The sequence below is a fragment of the Lontra canadensis genome, unplaced genomic scaffold (genome assembly GCF_010015895.1).
Source record: "Lontra canadensis isolate GAN:19392208 unplaced genomic scaffold, GSC_riverotter_1.0 scaffold129, whole genome shotgun sequence".
NCBI classification, from domain to species: Eukaryota; Metazoa; Chordata; class Mammalia; order Carnivora; family Mustelidae; genus Lontra; species Lontra canadensis.
The window spans coordinates 4377872-4400644 of NW_022631123.1; the positions used below are offsets into that span (position 1 = coordinate 4377872).

At 35.6% G+C, this 22773-nt stretch overlaps 1 protein-coding gene across 1 annotated transcript in view; it reads right to left on the minus strand.

The window, feature by feature from the left end:
* Window positions 1-497: 497 nt before the first annotated feature.
* The window catches only part of TBL1XR1 (TBL1X receptor 1), a 39557-nt gene continuing 17281 nt past the window's right edge, over window positions 498-22773 (minus strand). The window contains exons 6-14 of the mRNA XM_032842386.1: window positions 22602-22665; window positions 22415-22512; window positions 20944-21004; window positions 13041-13162; window positions 12829-12903; window positions 9349-9476; window positions 8592-8757; window positions 5039-5140; window positions 498-4203 (exon numbers count right to left, since the gene is read on the minus strand). Of these exons, the coding sequence (XP_032698277.1) occupies window positions 4177-4203; window positions 5039-5140; window positions 8592-8757; window positions 9349-9476; window positions 12829-12903; window positions 13041-13162; window positions 20944-21004; window positions 22415-22512; window positions 22602-22665 (843 nt within the window). The 3' untranslated portion in view covers window positions 498-4176. The remainder of the gene's footprint in view (window positions 4204-5038; window positions 5141-8591; window positions 8758-9348; window positions 9477-12828; window positions 12904-13040; window positions 13163-20943; window positions 21005-22414; window positions 22513-22601; window positions 22666-22773) is intronic.

Here is a 22773-nt window from a genome sequence, read left to right on the forward strand (position 1 = left end):
CTTCAACACGGTCAACAGAAAGGCAGAAATAAAGAATGCTATTAATACTTGAGAACTACTGATATTAGACATCAAATTTCTAAATCAGTGTATTAAAAAAAGTGAACACTTCCTCTTTTTTCTCTCATCTACGTTTAACTAGAATCATGTTAAAAAAATTGATATTGAATGTGACCTTCAGAGCTACTACTGGAAGGAGTAATTCTTAACTTCCCTACTCTCCTTCCATCCCTGCTGATTCAGAAGGAAAAACAAACAAAAACAAACAAACAAAAAACCAACCAGGGTCTCTTGTAGATTTGCTGCTATTCCCCAAAATGTTGGCATTTGCTGCCATGCCACAATGTTGGTCCACTGAAAAAGAATTTCCGTGGAAACAGTCAACAGTAATTCACCAAATGCAAGCACCACCCTTAGCATGTGAGAGTAAATGCAGGTTCTATAGAAATGTACAATGTGCTTAAGATGAAAACGGTTTTGAAAAGAGTAAACAGCACTGCATTTGAGATTTATTTTTCTGCTTACCTAGTAAAATCTAACATTTTTGCTCACATAAGGACAATCATTTGTGAATCACAGGTGATTCCTTCAAATAGCAAAAATGCATACTCCTCTTCAGGCCTCTAAGCAATAATAGTTTACATTACTCTTAACAAAATCATTCTACATAAACAGATAGCTCCTTAAAAATAGTACTCTCTCATTAAATCTAATTTGACAGAAAGAAGTCTAAGGAAAAAAGGAGTGCTTTATAAGTGAAAAAGTACAAATCTTTGGCCTTTCTCTTGACATTTTTATATGTCAAAAAGCAAAAAACCTTCATGTAATTCAATCTAATAATTACTTTTTGCACCATAATTTGTTTTTACACCACAAAAGGAGGCACTTTCAGTATCTGTAAAAGGTGTTTAATCCTAAAACATACTTACCTAGAGAATTATTAATTAAAACAGAATTCAATATACTTTAAAATCTATTAGGAAATTAAAAGTTACCACTTCTAAAAGTCATTTGAAAGTCAATGATGGTACCTGATCAATGACAGAAATGGGGATTGGAACAGATATAAGAATGTATGCGATTCCTACATGGAGAAGAAAAAGAAGATATTCCTTTATGGAATTTAAGAGTGACAGCTGCTCTTTCTTTATTCTAACTTTAATCAATGAGTACTCTATTCATTCAAGTTTTCCTTTCTATTTTTCCTTGTAAGTTTCTTACAGTAGCTTGTACAACGATATACAATGAATACCATAAAAAATATACTGGAATCAGTTGATCTTTAGGAGTAAGTTCTCAGAAAAAAAAGGAAGAAAAACGAGCCAAGAACCTCAAATACAGAATTGTGCAGGCCGTGAAACTTGGTCTCTTACAATCAAGTTACTGCTCAAATTTGAGGCAATCTTACTTTTGTCTACTGGAGCAGCATCGTGGCACATCAGCAGGCAATGATGATGTTGAGAACAGCAGCAAAAACAAACAACTGTATGCTCATGAAGAACCCAAGCCTACAAAACGGATACCTTTCCAATAAGGTTTATATTTAAAAGACCCAAGATTTTAGGATAATAAAGCTCTGTAAATATAATCTTTTATAATGTCCTATTGTGGCTATTATGCTTAAGTAAAAACAGCTAAAGATTAAAAAAAGAAAGAAAGAAAGAAAAGGTGACAATACCATCAAAAGGTAGCTGTCTACTCTGGCAGCTATACTGCAGAACTTCTTGACTATCTTTTAATCAGCTGGGGAAAAAAAGTCAATAACTGTATGCAAATGAATAAATTGTCCATATCAAAATACAAAAGTACTATCAATAATCACCTCTGACTTTCAGATTTAAATTCAGTGCAATTGACAGATGCATCACTAAAGGAAAATGCAGCTTAACCTACTCAAAACATTTGTGTCTATTCCTGGGAGCACATTTAAAAATTATTGCACAGATTTTTAAATTTTTATTTTTTTTTTAAACAATAACAGAGGTCAACCACAGGTGTGGACCTCTAGCAATAAAAGCAGGATTTCAAGTGCCAGATACTCAGCATATTAGGTTTCCTACATAGGTCACAGGGTAATAGTTCTAAATATCTATAATGTGATCCAAAACCCTAAAAACAGCTGGCACAAAACCATCATGAATGACTGCCTCTCTGGATGTAAATTTTAAAAAATATTATTACAGTATCATAGTCCCCACTAACAACAACTGGGGTACATGTAACAATGTATTGTGAAATTAAGTGTATTTATTCTCTTTACCAATAGCAAATGCTATCCTACCTTAGTAAAACCAAGACTTGCTTCAATCAATGCTGTTTTGTAAAAACAGCAAAACAACAAATGCTGAAAATCAAAGCTGCATTACTTGGGTTAAATCGGTTTCTATTTCAACTTAAAACACAGGTTAAAATTTTAGTAGTAAAGGCCTCAAAATAATTAGTGACAGAAATAGTGTTATAAATTTGCTAAGCTTAGTAATAAGCAACTCCTTAATTAAAATCTTTGAGATATAAATTTGACTATTCTCTTCAAAATGGACACTTGTGGATACTTACATTAATCATGACAAACCTGTTAGTCATACATATAAACACAGCCCCATGCTATCTATCATTTGCACATTCTGTGTATTTTAGCTTTTAGTTGCATGAACACAAGAAGAGGTTTGCTCTGATACCTTATCTTTCAGAAAATACTTGATATTATAAACAGAATAAAAGACATGATATAGTAGTGATTACTAAGAAAAAAAAAATAGCAGCTTAAATCTATCCGTATTTGAAAAAAATGTAGTCACAAGTACCACGAACGCAGAATCAGAGCAGCAGGGAGCTTAGTGCAATTATACCTTTTTTTTTTTTTTTTTAAATTTCTGAATCACTGCTATTTAAAAACACCTTGAAGCAAGTCTTTTGTTTTAAAGATTGTTTTTAAACTAAGGTAGCAAACATTTTGCCATGTAATGGCAGTGTTATATGCCGTTATCTTGCTTTGTATAAAGAAAAACAACATGAGAGATTTTTAATACTGGAGTTTGGTTACATTACATATTTAAGCTTCTACATAGAATGATGGACACTTTGAGAAGCTAATCCTTATCCAGAAATATTTTAATCTCTTAAAAAACAAAGCAAAACAAACAAACACAACAACAACAACAAAAAACCCCAAACCTACTTTGCTCCTTTTCACAATAGTGCACATTTTAACCATAATTTAGTTATGGCTACAAAACATCAGAAGATTTTTTTTTATGCATCTTCTCTATGGTATTAAAAAAAAATTGTGCCCTTCTAGTCTTTAATTGGCAGAAATATGTCCCAAAAAAGAAACTATTACATTTAAGCCACATCACCAAAAAAGAACAAAAAAACAAAAACAAAAACAAAACAAAAACAAAACAAAAAAAAAAAACAAAAAAAAAAAAACAGAGCATAATATCCTTTTACTGATGTGTCTTACAGATTGACATGACCAAAAGTCATCTATTTTCATTCAATTTCCAATTCCCCCTTCCACAACATGCACCAATTGAATATATGCTCTGGGAGCCATAAAATGTACCAAACATCTATCTCTTCAAAAGAATGCATTAAAATATTTTTAAGAATTTTTTGTTTAAAAGGTGAAAAAAATATAAACAAGAAACTGATTCACTCCCTTACTTCATGCATCCATAAACTAAACCAAAAACAAAGTTTAAAAGCAAGAACGAACTACTGCTGCAAGTTTTTGTTAAGTCCATTTTCTCTGTACATACAAACTGCTCAACTACTGAAGGGAAAAAAGAATATAATCCATGGTGTCTTCTGATTCAAAGGGGAGAAACAAGGCTGTCATTAGTATCCAAAAACTGGTACACATATGGGCTGCTTTTATAACGCATATTTCTCTCTCTCTTCTGTTTTTCATATCCAAAACTTCTAAATGCTATTTTAGGGGCACAGCAGATTAGATTCCAGCACTTGGTGAACAGAATTCACAAGCTGTGACAAAATTCTGTCATCTTCAGGGTGCAATTTTGTTTATATACACTGTATGTATATATTTCTTTTAGATTTGGCTGTAGTGGACTGGCCATGGTTCAAGTGGGACTATAGCAGTACATGGGTCAGGGACAGTCATTTTGGCTATGTACACATTCATAGTCGGTCCATGGCTTCCAACTAGTAGCGCTATTTCCGAAGGTCTAATACACAAACCTGCAAGAAATTAAAATAATCAAAAGTGTGTTAAGAATTTCATAGTACATTTTTAGTTTAATGTTTACCTCCTAGTTCATGAAACTGGTAAAGCAATGTTAATCATGGGACTGGGCACTTAACGAACAGAATTCAGACAAATCGTCTTAAGAGGTGGAGGAACAACTACAGGCTAACACTATAGAGAAAGAATCATGGCTAAAATTTTGAAGATCTATTCTCTGTTAATTAAAAAACAGAAAAAAATATGCTCAAGATAGACCATTTCCTATCTTTTGGGCCTAAGTGAAAGAGATCTCAGATTATATTAAGCTATACCTTCAGAAAACAGCTAATGGCTAATAGCCTCTTCATTTTCCCTTTGCCTTCACAGCTTTGGAAGCCAAAACTAGTATTTCTATTAAGAGCTGGCCAATGTCATCCTGAAAGTCTTTCAGTATCACACGTTCCTCAGTGCAGGACTCAACTGCCTCTACCCGCCCCCGCCCTGGGCCACCAACACTCTTCCACAAGGAAGACAAGGGAGAAATAGGCATTAAAAATTCAAATCTCTCTCAGAGCGGTATTCTTCTACACTCAATTTCATCAACAAAGGTTTCCATTAAAAATAACCGTCCATTTCTTGGTCATGAAGATAAGCTTTTGGCAAACACAGCCTGTATTTTATTCATATTATTTGAGTGAAATAAACATAAAAATATACAACCTCCAGTAAAAAAGATCAGTGCCATAAAATGTATTTTGAAAAGAAGACTTGTAGTCACGACTACAATAAGCCACATTTATTTACTATGCTTACACACCCACACCCTTGGAAACACTTCATTATACTTACTGAACCATCTGATGCACTGGCTCCAACTTTGTCTCCTGCTGCATTCCAGCAAACTTCAAAAATTCCACCTGTTCCCCTATAGCTGTGAACTAGAGCACCTGTCTAAAAAAAATGAAAAAAACATTCTTAAAAATGAGAACATATATTATTATAAATCCAAATTATTGAGGTAAAAATACTATATGGCATTATTTCAAGCAATCAGATAGAATTTAGCTTTGACTCCAAAATAAATTTAAAGTTTTGAAATACTAGAAATGTGATGATCCTTCTATAAAATGATAACACTTGCCTGCTCTCAACAGATCACACACACACACACACACACACACACACACACACACTCTCTCTCTCTCTCCCCCGCTCTCTCTCTGTTTCTCCAGTAGTGATAACCATTCTTAGCTATCTTTGGACTCCTTGATACAGTTAACCATGGAGTAAACATTCAATGTATGACTTGTCATAAATAAACTATTGTTGTTGAAGGGTGGTGCATGAGTCTGGCTAACATGTAGAGACACATAATGAAGTCCGAATTTCTTTGATAAAACATCCTAAAGAGAAAATATAATAAACTAGTAAAGACAATTCCAGTGTAAGTCTGTTAAATTACTCTATCTATATTTATTGAGAACCCCCTAAGATAGGTGATTTAAAAAAAAAAAAAAAAAAAAAAGGAAACCAAAATTATTCAGCCACCCACTGAATAATTAAACTCAGTTAAAAAAAAAAAATACATTCTCCTAGGAAACCAGTCATTAAACAGGGCAAAGATCAGAGACTCTGCTGTGAGAAACTGGAAAACAAAAAATATGCTTCCAGTTTTCTGTCCGGGGGAAGTATGTCTCAGCTTTATGAAAACCTAAAAAGCTAAAACTAGAGGTAGCAGATCTACCTAAAAACAACATGGCAGTAAGTCATGTACCTTGTAAATACCTCCTCAGACAACCAATCCTAATTTAATTACTTAGCCAGAAGTCTCTTTTCCCTTGCTTTCCTCTTCTAGAAACCACAGGTACACTGCTACAGCTGATCACATCAGAAAGGTTCAACTGTTTTCTTCCCCCTACCTAAAGTTTTTTGCAATTTAAAAGATTAATGTAAGTGTGAGTCTAGTAGGTATTGAGTGTATTTCCATGGTTAATTAGGAGAAAGGAGTGGCACCAACAAAATCTAAAATCAATGTATAGGAATTAAAATCTACAGGATAGTAAGCTTTGGTGTTTAAAAAACCCAACTTTCTTTACAAAGCACTTAGCAATAAATACTTAAGCTCAAAGTAGGCTATAATTGAACTAAAATATCATGGTCAACAAACTAGAGCTATAACATTAACGGAGACCAATGGATTAATACAACTGACCTGTTGGGTAATATATCATATGGATGACAATCCAAATGAGGAAAGAAAAAACTAGATTTATTTGACAAAAAGAAAGTGAGTGCACTAAAAATTCACTAGATATAAGTTTACTATTTTCAAACTTTAAAGAAAAAAGTAAAATGATACTTTTTAAAGACTTTATTTATTTATTTGACAGAGAGAGAGAGCACAAGGAGGCAGAGAGGCAGGCAGAGAGCGCACGGAAAGCAGGCTCCCTGCTGAGCTTCTCGAGAGCCTGATGCGGGGCTCAATCCCAGGACCCTGAGATCATGACCTGAGCCGAAGGCAGAGGCTTAACCCACTGAGCCACCCAGGTGCCCAATACTTTTTGATATACAATAGTGATATATCTAAACAGTATGGACAGTTGCTCAAATGCCCCCTAAGAGCCTACGTGTATCCTCCATTAGAATCCTATATTTCCTATATTTCTATACCCAATTTTTAAATTGATTTTTTCACAATGGAATAAATAAGTGACTGGAAATGTATACAACCGGCAGGTTATCTATAGATTATACTTAGAAAGTCTCTGCTATTCAATCATAACAAAAAGATTAAAGGGAAGTCAAGGGGAAACCTAAACCATTAAAACCAGTTAAGAGAGCTCAGACAGGCAGATGGATTCAGTCTCAATATGCCAAAATTCGTTACGTCCCAAACACAAGCAACAACCAGTAAGTAACATAAATACATTTTTTAAAAGATGTCATTTATGATTAACAATAATACCCATAAGGTACTTCAGAATAAATTAAAAAAGAGCTTCATAAAGAAATTGTAAGACTTTAATGAAGGGAGAAAAAAGACAATGAGAAGGGATCTATACAGTTATTAGAACTATGCTAACAGGGGCGCCTGGGTGGCTCAGTGGGTTAAGCCTCTGCCTTCGGCTCAGGTCATGATCTCAGGGTCCTGGGATCCAGCCCCGCATCGGGCTCTCTGCTCAGCAGGAAGCCTGCTTCCTCCTCTCTCTCTGTCTGCCTCTCTGCCTACTTGTGATCTCTGTCAAATAAATAAATAAAATCTTTAAAAAGAAAGCAAAAACAAAACTATGCTAACAATGCAGGTATACACAAATGTCTATCAATGCAGTATAAGAGAATCTATAAAAAACCACAATAAGAACATGGTATATGAAAGAAGTGGCATAATGAGACAGCAAAGGGGTAAACAGTGTTTTGGTAACTGGCTAGCCATTAGAAATATAAAAATTAGATCTCTACCTCAAATCATACATGTAAAAATCAATACCAAGGGGATTAAAAATATAAATTAAAAAATAAAACAGTGAGAGTATAAAGTGACAGAATCTTAATACTTTTATTCACAAAAAATATCAGGAAGTATGAAAGAGAAGTTAATAAAAATAGTTACTTGCAGGGGATCAGAAAGAAAATGGGAGCTCTAAGACTTCCCAGTGTATACCTTTTTAGTGTTTAGGGGAGACCATCTGAATGCGTTAACTCAATTAAAAATGATATCTGAAAATGATGATTTATGCATAATAGTCTGACCAAATAGGACGATCAGCCACATAGAGAGAGAGCTCACAGTAACTGCATACCGGTGTACTACGACCACCTAAGAAGTGGTCACTGATGGGGTGAAGGAATCGAGCTACTGCTGTTAAAAAAAAAAACAGTACGTGGAGCATAAACACTAAAAAGGTAGGAAGAAGAAATAAAGGAACTGGCTGTTTTCCCCATTTTTAGGAAAGGCTCTCCCTACACAACTGTTCCTACAAAGGTGGTATAGTTTTAAGTCTATTCCTGATAAGTCACTGTTCAGCCATAAAATCTTATCCTTTAGTACATTTTATGAACTGCTCATTTATAGCTCCTTTAAAGACAAGTTTTTTTAAAAATAAAGAAACTACATCATTTATCTAAACATGCATCTTAAACTCTCACATTTCAGGTCAGCAAACTTAAAAAAAAATAAAACAAGAACCTAAATTTATTTCTAAATTCTGGTCTACATTAGGAAAATATAACTTCAATTGGCTTCAGCCTTTATTTGGCTGTAAATTCAAAAAAAGTACTCACTCAAACACTAAGGATTGAGTGATGTCATAAGAGGAATGACAAAAGAGAAAAAAGAATTTGTATAGGCAAGTGCTTCTTGTAACTATGAAAGCAGGTGATGATTAAAATAACTGAGACATACCTGTGTGTTCCAGATGTGCACACATTTGTCAAAAGAACCACTTGCCAGGTACCTGCCATCAGGACTAAAAGCCACACTGTACACAGGCTCTTGGTGTTTTGTCAAAGTATGGATGCAAATTCCTCGGTCTACGTCCCATAATCTAACAGTAGAATCGAAGGATGCACTGACCAAGGAGGAAACAAAATGACTTTATAAGTAATGGAATATTCCCAAACCCCACCCCCAATCAATAATATTCAGCCATTTCTAGTAGCCAGCCACAAGTTCCTTATGAGATGCAGATTGGGCTGTTAGGAAGCAAGTGTTCTAGAAGCAAAACTATAGAGGAGACAAGGCAGCTTTAGGGTGAATCCAAGCCTCCAAACTGAAAAAACAAAATGAGCTAATTTCACTGTATTCCTTAGCTCTTTTAATTCTTCTGTATTGACTGATCCATGGTTTTGAACAACGTATTGACTATATTTTTAATTTTATTTTAATGCTTAAGAAACTTTATACTATGCCTCAATTACTTGAGTTTTAATCAATATTTGATACAAGTAAATATTTGATAACTCGATATAAAAATCCATTATGCCCTGAAATAAGAATAAAACTCCCAAGTTTAAATGCTCCCGTCTAAGTTTAAATGCTCCCATCCATTTTTTTTGAAGGATACACTCCCATTTCATGGAATCTTTCCTAACTCTGTCATATTTATTAGAAGCTTTTTATGTGGAAGATTCATAAAAGGAGAGTAAAACATAAATATTACCTTGCTAACATAAGGTTGGCATTTGGATTATTTGTCCCTGGCCCTGTTGGACTCCATTTGATAGTATAAATTTCTTTATTATGTGCTTGCAAATCATGGACACAATTGTCTTGTTTCATACTCCATATCTGTGCAAAAAAGAAAAATGTATGCAATTATATTTTCCCATACAAAAGATACATTTAAAATACTATTGTGCCAATATAAAATATAAACAGTACAACCAGAATGATGATTAGAGATCAAGGGACTATTTGCAAAGAAATTAAAATGTAGAACATCTTTAATATTTATCTCTCTTTTAAAAAATGACAAATTAGCTCTAAGTCCTTTCCAAATGTTCACTATTCTGAGGCTTCAAGATTGAATTAGCTGTAGTTCTAAGATTGGCTTTGAGAGTCTAAGATGGTACAAACTTCAACATTTATTAAGTCCCTGAGGTAATGATCCTAAAATATTTAAGGCATTAGTTTTAACACTGTCCCTTAAATAAAAGATGTAGATTATAAATTCCTCTTAGGATTCAGAATCAGAAAGTATTTTGTAACAGAGAAGGGCAAATAGATAAGCAACTTGCAAATAATATATTCCTGTAGGACACTAAAGCACAGGCAACAAAACCAAAACCAAAAAGGCAAATGGACTATATAAAATTAAAAAGCTTCTGCACAGCAAAGGGACAATAAAGAGGCAACTTACAGAATGGGAGAAAACATATGCAAACCATGTATCTATAAATAAAGGGTTAATTCTGAAAATGTATGAGGAACTCTTATAATTCAACAGCAAAAACCCTAATAATCCAATTTGAAAACGGGCAAATGACTTGAACAGACCTTTCTTTCAAGAAGATATACAAATGGCCAGTAGGTATATGAAAAGACGCTCAATGTCACTAGACACAAGGGAAAGGCAAATCAAAACTACAATGAGGTATCATTTCACATCTATTAGGATGGCCATTATAATATAAAAAAAACAATAAATGTTGAGAAGGACGTGGATAAATTAGAGCACTTATACACTATTGGGGATGCAAAATGATAGCTGCTATGAAAAACAGTATGGAGGATACTCAAAAAAATAAAAACAGAACTACCATATTATCCAGCAATCCCACCTCTGTGTATTTATACAAAAGAACTGAAATCAGGGTCTTAAAAATATATTTGCACTCCCTGTTGACTGCAGCATTAGTCACAGAAGTTAAGATATGGAAACAACCCAAGTGTCCATCAATGGATGAATGAATAAAGAAAATATGGTATTACATATAATGGAGTATTTATCATTCAGCCTTAAAAAAAGGAATTCCTAACTATGCAACAACATGGATGAATCTTAAGGACAAATACTGCATGGTTCCGTTTATATGAGGTATCCAGAAGAGTCAAACTCACAGAAGCCAAGGGAAGACTGGCAGCTGCCAGAGGCTGAGGGGAAGAGGATTGGGGGACCAGCTAATCCACATGTATAAAATTTCAGCTCTATAGTCTATAATATCATGCCCATAGATAACAATACTGTGCTGTACACTTAAAAAATCAGATAAAAAAGGTGTTTTCTTACCATAATAAAAGTTTAGAAAATGACTCACACAGAACAAACCATGAAAAATAACAAAGCAATAATTAAAGTTAAAATGATGAGCAGAGAATAATTAGCCTTGCTTGAGCTGAAAACATATATGTATAGAGGTTTAAAATTCGTATTATTACTGAGCAAAAATTAAGAGAAACTGACTCTGGGGTATTTGCGGCAAAATCATTCAATAAAGACATGAGGGTAAATCTTGACAAACACAAGCACACATCAAAACCCAACTGCCAACAACCAAAAAAAAACCTCACAAAAATTAGGTGTGTTTCACATGTCTGCCTGTAATGTATATAATAAGACATAATGAAACAAACCTTAATGTTTTGGGATCCTATACACTTATAACTCCATGTAAATAAGCCCCCAAAATATGTTTCAAAACTTATTTCATTTGACCTTTCGACAGCATCACCTCCCTTGAAACATTCTTCTCTGAATACTCTCTTTCCATTGGTCATTCCTTCTCAGTTTCCTTTTGGAAGCTCGTTCTTCTTGAGCTGGTAATTGTTGGACGTTTCTTAAGATTTTCTATTTCTAAGGTTCCCTTCTTTTCTTGTTCCGTCCTCTCTCCCTATACAGCTTCATCTAAGTCCGTGGCTTTGAATGACCACCCACCTACAGTAGAAGTCCCAAATGTTTATGCCAAGGGTATAGTTCTTCTTGGAGCATCAGGCCCACCTAGCACCTCCACCTGCATTGTTCAGTTGTTGCAAGACCTTCCGACTCCTGTTCCATGTGCTCAGAACTGCTCCGCTACACAATCTCTTATTGACCCATCTCGCTTCTGCTTTAAAATACTGACCTTTGATTACTGTTAGGACAAAAAGCTAACACTTTCTAGCTCAAACTTAACCTAACTGCAACTCAGTAGACTCTCCAGCCACTGGCCTTCTTTCATTTCCACATATGTGCCATACTCTGTTCCAAAAGGTTTTCATTTTATGACTGTAATGCACGTGCATACAAAGAAAACTCAGGAACAATAGCAGTAAGGAAAGTCTTTTTACTAGCAGTGCTTGCAAGGAGCCCAGGCTTGAGAAAACTATGTAACTAAGAACACAGTAGGTATTTAAGGAAAAAACCCCACCAGGTTACCAAGGTTTTATTTCTGTTCACAGGAGGAAAAGCAGTTTTCCCTCATGATTCCTCCATCTGTAAGGGTCACCACATCTGCAGCCGCTGGCATTGCAGAGTCAAGAATAAAATTATTTACAGGAGAGTTACTATGTTGCAGGAAAGGGCTCAAAGCGTCATTAATATTGGAGATTAGCATTAGGTTGTTCTTTATCTCAAAAATGCTTTTTTTTTCTCTAAATATGATGTGCACAGGTGCAAGGTGTTAGTTTTGCTTTTAGTCACACTGACAAGAAAAACATAAATCCATGCTGAGTTGCTGCTGTTGGCATGTCAACGAGGCTCACTCGCCAACTAAGCAATTCTCTGCTATAGATCTTCTAGCAAGGATGATATACATTCACACCACAAAATCAAATTTATACAATTCACAGAATTTCAGCAAAATCCACAAATGTTATAAAGACCTGTTACTTATTAGTCAAATGTTTACATGTGCAAATAAACTTTAATTGCACCAGTATATGATCTTCTAGAAGACAACTTAAGACAGGTTTCTTAGCACCACAATTCCTATCAGTCTTATTTTTAAATAGAATTTATTTGTGTTTTTTAAACATTTGAAATACTTAACAAAATAAAATATAAAAAACAATGATTAACTATTAAAAAGTATTAAAAAGTAAATCCTGACCCCCAGGGTTTTAAGTGTTCGATGAACTCTAAGACAGACATTCTAAACAATCTAAAAATGGCCAGAGCAGCCATTCTTCCTGACACTGCATGTCTCCCCACTATTCGAATTACCTTCAAAGTCATGTCATCAGAACAGGAGGCCAGAAGATTGCCAGTTGGGTCCCATTTGATAGCATTCACTTCATTCTAAAAATAACAGGAAATATTCAGATTTTCATTTTTAGACCTGACTGCTCTTTGGATATTAAACACACACACTTAAAAACCACTCTGTAATATTACTTATTCATCATCATCACTTTGGAGGGGGGGAGGCTACTCACCGTGTGTCCCTGGAATGTTTTAATAGGTCTGTCTTGTCCTAATTTACAGACATGAATGCACATATCTGTACTACAAGAAGCAAAGGTATTGTTGCTCTGCCAATCAACATCCAGTGCTGGTGCTGAAAAGGAGAAAGGGCCAGGTTTGTGTTCATTCCACATGTACTGAAATCTAGGAGCTTTAGTTTTGAACCATGCTTGGACATTAAGTATGCTAATAGGAACTTAAGCATTTTAGTTTATAATTTTTAAGTCAGTAATAGAACTTTTAAAAATGAACATATCTAAATACCACAAATACTAAATTTCAGTTCAGTTGTCTCTATGTGAGACACAGCCTAACAGAAAGTAACACAGGAGATTAGGGTTCCTAGAGCTTGCTCTGTAAGTTACTAGCACTGCATTCTTGGTATTGCATTTGTAAACCTTTAAAAGTGATGTTATACTTCCTTTCACTTCTAAAATTCTCTTGAGTGTTCAATAGACAAGGGGGCTTGGTTCTGCCACCCCTAATCGTGGTGCCCCAAGCAAGTCATTTAACTTCTCATGCTATTTTTCTCATCTAAAAAAGGGGATAAAACTCTTAAGCTTAATACACAAGGATACTGTGAAGATCAAGTGAGATGATGTGTGTGAAACAAACTTTGTAAATTACAAGTTAGACAAATGTTATGCTGAATAATTTCCAATCCACCCAACTTGATAACATTGCATATGATCGCAAATACATTTTCTTCTACGTGATTCTTGTCAAATACCTCTTAAAACCTATGTCATTGAATTTAAAAAGACATTCAAAAGCTGGCTGATTATTAATAGTTATTTTAGCTCTGATATGATTGGAGATTCTTTGTTTTCATTTCCTCCTGCTGCAAGGTGCAAAAGTTCTCTGTAATTAGTAATGCAGATTAACATAATGACAGCAAGTAACAGGATTAAGCGATAGGAGCACACACAAAAACAAGGGATTTAGGGTAGTGTGGACACTATGGCCCATTACCCAAGGTAAGTTTTTACATTTCATTTGGCTGGGGGTAAAGATCAAAAGATGATACATGATCAAAGTAAGACCTATGAATGTGAACCTCATATAAAACTCAGATTTTAGTGTCCTTATAATGAAGTTTTATTAAAACCTAGACAAGTTCATTTGGTTACATATTATCATGACTGCCTTGCACTACAAGGGCAGACCACACTGGCTCCAACAGAGATTCTACAGCTTATAAAGCCTAAAAATGTTATGTTCTGCCCTTTACAGAACAAGTTTACCATTCAGAGCAAACACAGACAAGGAGAAAAACAGGAAGTTATAGTGAAGCTCTATATTCCCATTAGAGATACAAAGCATTTAATAAAGTAGGTCAGAACTTGTGTCTATGGGAAAGAGAAAAGAAACACACTTCCTCACTGTTACATATCTATGCATAATAGTAAATGCTATTTTTATTTTGAGCATATTACAAATAGGTATTCTGAGTACCATTAGACTAATAAGCCAAGCAAGCAGAGTGAAGAGCAGGTTGTGTTCTACTACCATCTAAGGCAATATGACTTTAGAGGTGTCTGTGCTCTCCCTCCTTTGCAGACCCAGTCTACCTGCGCTGTGTCCGAGTCCCAGTTTCTGAGTGTTTTGGTGCTAAGGGATCCCATGGTAAACTTCTTCAGAACTGCCTTGTTCTACTGCCTCCAACAGTCCCCCCCTCCCCCCGCCCCGCCCCCAAACAATGGCTAGTACCCAATGTCTGGTGGTATGTAGTTGGGTTTGGGAGGGAAAAGGGGGAGACTCAAAAATCTAGCGTGTGGTTCAAGATGAGAAGAACTTCGAGGTGTACTAAACACTCCAAAGCCCTGCCTGGATCAGGCTGAGTGGGGCCCTCTTCCCCATCCTGATCCCTACAATTCCTCCTTTGTTTCTCCTGAGAGTGCTTCCTTAATAAATCACATCACTCAAATGCTTGGCTCAAGGTCTGCTTCTGGGAGAATCCAACTTAAGCCAGCCAGTAAACAAAAATGCAGGCCAAATTTGATGAGCACTATGTATGAACCGTACTGCTGTCTGCACACATCGCATCCTCTCAGATGCATGTTCGTGACTGTCCTGTTCATGGTCTGCTTGCCTTCAGGGCCGTTCTTGACCACACTCTTGCTCTGCTGTGCTCTACACACAGTGGGTGGACTCTTGCAAATTACATATCCCAGGCTCCTGTGCCTACTGGTTTTCAGATGGATCCATACAGTGGGAGACACTGTCAAGAACCCAAGGTCAAGAGAAACAGAGAAGACAGGCAATTTTGCTCTCCTCTCTCTTTCAAGGCTGGGTGCCTGGCAACGTCTACTCCAAATGCCTGTTCTTGCCAGGCAGTCTTGTTTCTCCAGTTCTAATTCCCACTGGGTAGTTGGATCCTGCCTTCTCTATAGTCTTAGGTTTTCTGCAGTTGTTACACTCTGGGTTACCTCATAGTCCTCTGGTTTTCACTCTTCTAACACCTCTGCAACTATTTCCTTGTACTAAATTCCCCTTCTTGGATTAGATTCTGTTTTCGTGACTGGAATCTGACTCAATGACTCAATACCTACTATATTTTCATTCTGACATTAAATACTGTTACATAAGATATCATTTCAAAAATAATTTTAACAAAATGTTTCTTTGATAAATAATTGGTTCTAGTCTTAAGTGGTGGTGGGGGGGAAGCCTGAAAAATCTAATAAACTTAGAAAACAAAAGTATAATAAAATGCTACGAAGAATGCCAAGAATCTGTCACAATGTATCAGGATGTTAATTTGATGCAGAGCTGTCTGCAAAAATATGAGATGGGAGGCTAAGAAAGTGGCACTTAAACAAATACACCATTAGGTTCCGAACCAAACAAAAACTGTATGACCACGTAAAGCTAACTGGGGGAAGTTGGGGAATGCTACAACATGAGTTGTAGGATTTATGCTTTGTGATACACCTGGCTCATAAAATACAGTGTTTACAAAACTGGTGTAATCTAAGAACACCTACCTCCTTTTTGTTTACTCCTAAAATAAAAGGAGTCTAGGTGATGCAAATTCTTTAGAAAAGGAATACATCTCTATGGGGTGCCTGGTTGGCTCAGAACAAGACTCTTGATCTTGGGGTTCTGCCTTCAAGCCCCATGATGAATGCAGAGATTACTTAATAAACTTAAAGAAAGAAAGAAATGCATCTCACAACAAAATGCATTTTTATGTAAGTGATATGTGAGAGGTGTGTTTGCTATTACTGATCTTTTTATTTATTTTTTATTTTTATTTATTTTTAAAGATTTTATTTATTTGACAGAGAGAGATCACAAGTAGGCAGAGAGGCAGGCAGAAAGAGGGGAGGAAGCAGGCTCCCTGCTGAGCAGAGAGCCCCACAGGCTTGATCCTAGGACCCTTGGATCATGACCTTAGCTGAAGGCAGAGGCTTTTAACCCACTGAGCCACCCAGGCGCCCCACTGATCTCATTTTATACATGATAAAAGAGACTAGAAGTTAATTTGCCTAGGGCTACACAGTCTTTTAAAATCTTGGAGCTAAGATCAAAATTTTTGTGTCCTGCAATTTTTGATATATTTCTGTTACCTCCTCCATCCTTCATAGTTTAAAAGTTAACAAGTGAACCGACCCTATGTAGTAAGGAGAGAGACATTTATTACTCATCTGCATTTTTTTAAGAAACAGCTTTATTAAAATATAAATATATTATAAATATAATATAAAGTTCATCCATTTAAAGTGTACAATTCAATGAACTTGGGCATATTTTATTATAAAATTTTAAATACTGTGGTCATATATAACCTAAAATGTCATTTTATTGAGTGTATGATCAGTTGTATTATGTTCACAAGGTTGTGCAACCATCACTATTTTCCCACTTGTTTATCACCCCAAGCAGAAACTCTGTAGCCATTAAGCAATAATGCCCCGTTTCCCCCTTCCCCCACTCCTGAGAACCTCTAATCTTTACTTTGTCTCTATGAATGTGTCTGTTCTAGATAGTTAATAAGTAAAATCGTACTATTCGTCTCTTTGTGTCTGCTTTATTTCACTTAGCATAATGTGTATAAAGGACATTTGCACAGACATTTCACTTAGCATAATGCATATAATGTGTATAAATGTTGCAGCATATGTCAGAATTTCATTCTTCTTCATGGCTGAATAATAATCCATTGTACGTGTAGACTACATTTGGTTTAGCCATTTGTCTGCTGATGGACATTGGGCTGTTTCCCTCTTTTGGCTACTGTGAATAATGTTCCTATGAATAATGACAAAGAATCTGTTCAAGTCCCTGCTTTCAAGTCTTTTGGATATATACCTAGGTGTAGAATTGCTGGATGATGATATGTTAATTCTATGTTTAGCTTTTTGAGGAACTATCCTGTTTCCCACAGTGAGTGAGTGCACCAGTACAAACCTACTAGCGAAGTATAAGGGGCCTAATTTCTCCAAATTCTCATGAACATTATTACTTCTTCTAGGCATACTAATGGGTATGAAATGGCCACTTATTGTAACTCAGCTGTAATCACGATTTATGCTTTATGCAAGAGTGTATATGGGAGACAATGTAGCACAATAATTAAAACATGGTAATTTAAAAAGCATGATAGACTTCCATTTCTGGTCAAGATGGAGTAATAGGAACCAAATTTACCTCCTGCCCAAAACAACCAGAAAACTTACAAAATATATGAGAAACAATTTAAGACAGTAGACACCAGGCAATAAAAGACAGAGGTTCCTGAGAAAATGGGAACCAACCATCAGTGTGCCCCTTCTAAATACCCAAGCTTACTACCTGGGGGAAAAAAGTCCAGGTCTTGGCATAGGGAAGAGGAATCTCTCTAGGCAGAGATCAATGAATTTCCTGAAGAGACAAAGCTGAGAATCTACAGAGACCTAGGCAGCTGGAATTATTAGGACACATTACTGGAAAAGAGAGTGTTACACAACAGAGATGTCACTTAGTAGTAATCAGAAGTAAACTTATAGCACTAAATATCCATATCACAGAAAAGCAGAAAGGTCTACATCAGTGACCTCAACTTCCACATCAAGCAAATAGGAAAAAAAGAGCAAATTAGATTGACACTGAAAGCATGATACATAAAAGAACAAATAAATAATTTACAGAACTCATCAACAGTAATGTAACTCCTGATCTTTGAGGGAAACTGTTGCTTTTTCTTTTCTTTGAAACAGAGTTGACACAGAGGGATGCTGTTAAAACAATGCAAAGGTGAGCCAGAGACCGTAAGACAGCATTTGTAAATACCTGATAAACTTGTATCCAGAATACAAGAACAACTCCCAACACTCAATAGAAGAAAACAATAAATTAAAGATCCAAAGATCTGATCAGATACTTCACCAAGTAAGATCTATATACGGTAAATAGCACATGACAGGATGCTCAACATCGCTGGTCATTAGGAAATGCAAATTAAACCACAATGGGATACCAATACCCACTTATTAGAGTGGCTCCAATTAATGACACTGACTGCTTATCAAGTGCTGGCAAGGATATGGAGGGACTAGAATATCCATTGCTGGTGAAAATGTAGGCTTTGGAAAAACAGTTCAGCAGTTTATTAACGTTAAACATATATTTCCCATACAATGTAGGTATTCTATTCTTAGAAATTTGCAGAGGACAAATGAAAGCACAAGTCTACACAAAGACTTGTACATGAACATTGACAGCAGTTTTATTTATAACAGCCCCCCCAAACTGGAAACCCAAATTTGCTTCAACAGGTGAATGGATAAACAAACTGGTATATCCACATGACAAAATCCTATTTATCAATTAAAGTGAATGCGAAACAGTTTTTCAAAGTGAAAGAAGCCAGACCAAAAAAAGGATGATTCCATTCACATGATGTAAACTAATTCATGGCGTGGAAAGACCATGGGTAGTTGTCTAGGGAAGAAGGGGAGAGATCACGAAGGGGCAGGAGGAAACTTCTGAAGCTAACAGGTGCATTCATCATCTGAAGTGTGGTGACAGTTTCCATGGTATGTACACGTCAAAATATACCAACTTGTACAATTTAAGTATGTATAGCCCATTTTATGATAATTAGACCTCAATAAAGCTGTTTAAAAAAAAACAAAAAGCATGGCAAGAAAGAATATCCTGGGTAAAAAGCTTATTTACTTATAAAATGACTTCAATACCACTGACCTCATCAAGTTGCAGTCAGGACTAAATGGGATCCTGTATACAAAGAGCACCATCTCTAACACAAAGGTGGTTTACGTTTTTACGTTTTATAGTCGCTAGTAACAGTACCAAATGCTTAATTTATTTCAAATTTGCATTACTCCTAGCAGTTAGGAGAATTTTTGGATAGAAGAGCCAGTGGCCTAAGAGGACCAGAAACAAAGGTGGAAGTAAAACAGGTAAACAAAAACTGATGTGCAAACACCTATTATTGTGATAGGCTTTAATGAAGCTGAACTATTTAACATGATGGTTGCACACTTATGTTACCCAAACACTGCATAGTGGTCACTTCATACCTTATTTGGCTTGTTTAGTCACACTATACAAAAAAAGAAAATAGCCATAATGTCAGAAGCTGTTTCAGTTTTAAAGGTAATGCTGTGCCACTGGCTATGTGCGAAAGGATGTTACCAATAATGTGAAAATAACCAATTAAATTTCATCAGCCTTGTTATCAAAACTCTTTCCAACTGTAACAAAATCTTTAAAGCAGCAGTGAACTCAGGCAGTCCTACTGCTCTAACTTAGCTGACTCCTGAGTGGCACAGGGGTTCAGGCCCTTCCACATGCAGCCAAAATTCCACAGTGAATTGTTTATTCCCCCAAAACTTAACTACTAATAGCTTATTGTTGACTGGAAGCCTTATCATGAACAGAAACAGTCAATTAACATATATTTTGTATGTTATATGAATTTTATACTGTACTCATATAATAAAGCTATAGAAAATAATGAAAAAGAAAATAAATTTACAGTATTACAGTTATATTTATTGGAAAAAATTAAGCCACATATGTAAGTGGACCTGCACAGTTCTAACCTGTGTTGTTCAAGGGTCAACTGTAGTTATTAGGCATCTTGTTCTAGTTTAATAATGATCATCAGGAAAACTCCCTGAGAACAGCATGAAGAGAGAGCAGGTACTAAAATCCAGCTGTCCCTACTCATCAGGTTGTATATCCTGGCGCATGCATGGTTCTATACCAAGGAGCACACTATTGGGAGGTGGGCTGAATTTTTGTATTTAAGTATCAAATTATCTTTTAAAAGAGAAACCCATTTAAGGCACCAAAGTTCCAACAATGCTGGGCAAGTCTAATTTTTAATTTCAGGTACATAGGAGGACTGACTTAGAAACATGAGTCCAAAATGAGAACCACCACCACCTAAATTCGTATGAGTTTATAAAGTTTATATAGTATTTCCATATATACATTAGTTTTATCCTCATAACAAATAGGCATAATTATAACAAATAGGCATAATTATTATCCTTCATTTATAGATAGAGAAAATGAGGCTTAGAGAGGTTAAATGACTTGCTCCATCTAAAAGGTTGTTAAGTGGGATGGAATTGCTATTCAAACTTAGACCTCCTGATTCAGAGATCTACGTTCTTACCATTAGATAATACCAACCTAATTGCACTAGGCTGCAAATGATTTTTTAATGGTACATTTCACAGAAAACGTTTGATGAGCCCCTGACAATTAACAATCTGTAAGTCATGGAACATCAACTCCTCAAAGGACTAATAACAAGATTGATATTTTATATTTCAAGATTTTATATGAATTATGGCTTTTAAAAGTTTAATTAGAAAAACAGAAGCCCCAGTTCTCATGTAAATTGTGAAGATTTACCTGAATGAAAGGGAAACTGTTGCTTGGCTTCACCAGTATGTGCATCCCAAATAATTGTAGTCTGAGATTGAAAAGAAAAGAAAAATATATTAAGAGGTTAAAAGAAGCTCATCATAGGTGCATAAATTAGATGCCTAACTATGCTAAAGCAATAGGAAATGTCAGGGTGAATTTAACTTTAAACATTTACTCTATCCCCAATAGTACAATGAGGTTATACTCCATTCTTGGGAAAATGACTATTAAGTAGTTGCTTTTTTCCCCCTGTTGATTTTTCATCAGTCAACGTCCTTCAAGGAACTATTATTAGTTGTCTACGAAACACCAGACATATTACACTGCTTAAGAAACTCAACTGCAGAGATGCCTGGGTGGCTCAGTGGGTTAAGCTTCTGCCTTCGGCTCAGGTCATGATCTCAGGGTCCTGGGAAGCCTGCTTCCCCCTCCCTCTCTGCCTGCCTCTGCCTACTTGTGATCTCTCTCTGTCAAATAAATAAATAAAATCTTGGGGAAAAAAAAAAAAAGAAAGAAACTCAATTGCAATAATGTATTTAATGCAATTTTTTTAAAGCTTTTTAACTATTAGGAGGCAAATTCTTGGATAATAAAGTCATCAACCAATTTTCAATACTAAGATTTTTAAAGCTCACATTTACATATCCGGGCAGCTTGAATTTTGACAGTATTTAAAACAATGTCTTATACATTTTATCCAAGTATGACCCATAAATCTGCATGGATATATTCACAATTCCTTTAAACACCCTCCCACCACTACTTTTGTAATTTTCGGGATGTAAAGTATTATACAGTGACAGTGGTTATTAATAGGACTTTTCCCTCCTATTCTTGGCCTCCTTTATTTTTCTTCCTTTTTCTTCCTCTCTGATTTCATTTTTGACAACTCACTCAGTTAGCAAGCACACAAGCATACAGTTTTCTGGATTAAAATTGTCTTATACCTATATTCGTTTTGGGAGGTAAGGCAGAGGGGATGACCTAAGAAAACGAAAAAGCAAGAAGGTCTTATTTTCAACCTACCCCTATTTCCAGGTCTAGTTAGGTAGAAAAAGCTGCAATGACCCTGCATTTTTCACATTTTCAATTAAGCAGCAGGAGTTCGGCTAACTGACCAGCTCTAAGATTTCTCAAGGAATCACTCCAGAGCCATTTTCATGGCTGAGATAAAATATAAACTAGGGAAAGGTAGCAGAATATGGGAGGTATGATATCCATTACTTGAGCAAAGATGAGTGGTCACAAAGATAAAAGATAAATAGCATTGTGATGAGTAAACTGAAGAAGCAGCTGACAGAAAATCTAAGAGTATTTCTATTATCATCATGAATTCATACCTGAATTTCCCATATACGAATGTTTTCTTGCTTATATGAGCCGCAGAAGAAAACATTACTTTCAGTTATACTCTAACACACTAACCTTTATAAAACTTAGTTTAACGTTCTTTTACCTTGTCTACTCCAGCACTTAGGATGAAATTTCCTTTCTTATTCCACTTCAATGCGAATATAGGGCCTTTATGCTGCCCCAAGGTGCTAGCAAGGTTACCTAATATTCAAAAAGAAAAACATTAAAAATCTTCAAGCTTTATAACTTAGATCAACAAAAACATATAAAAAGAAAAATGCTTTACTTACCATCTTTAGTCCATATTCTGGCAAATCCATCGTATGAACCAGTTGCTAGAAGTGTACCTTCACTCTGTCAGAGAAACACACTTCCTTCAATTATATAATCCAGAAAGAGCATTTGTTATTTGACTATTTCATGTTTAAACCCTAAGAAGAGTAGATCTTGACATTCTCTGCT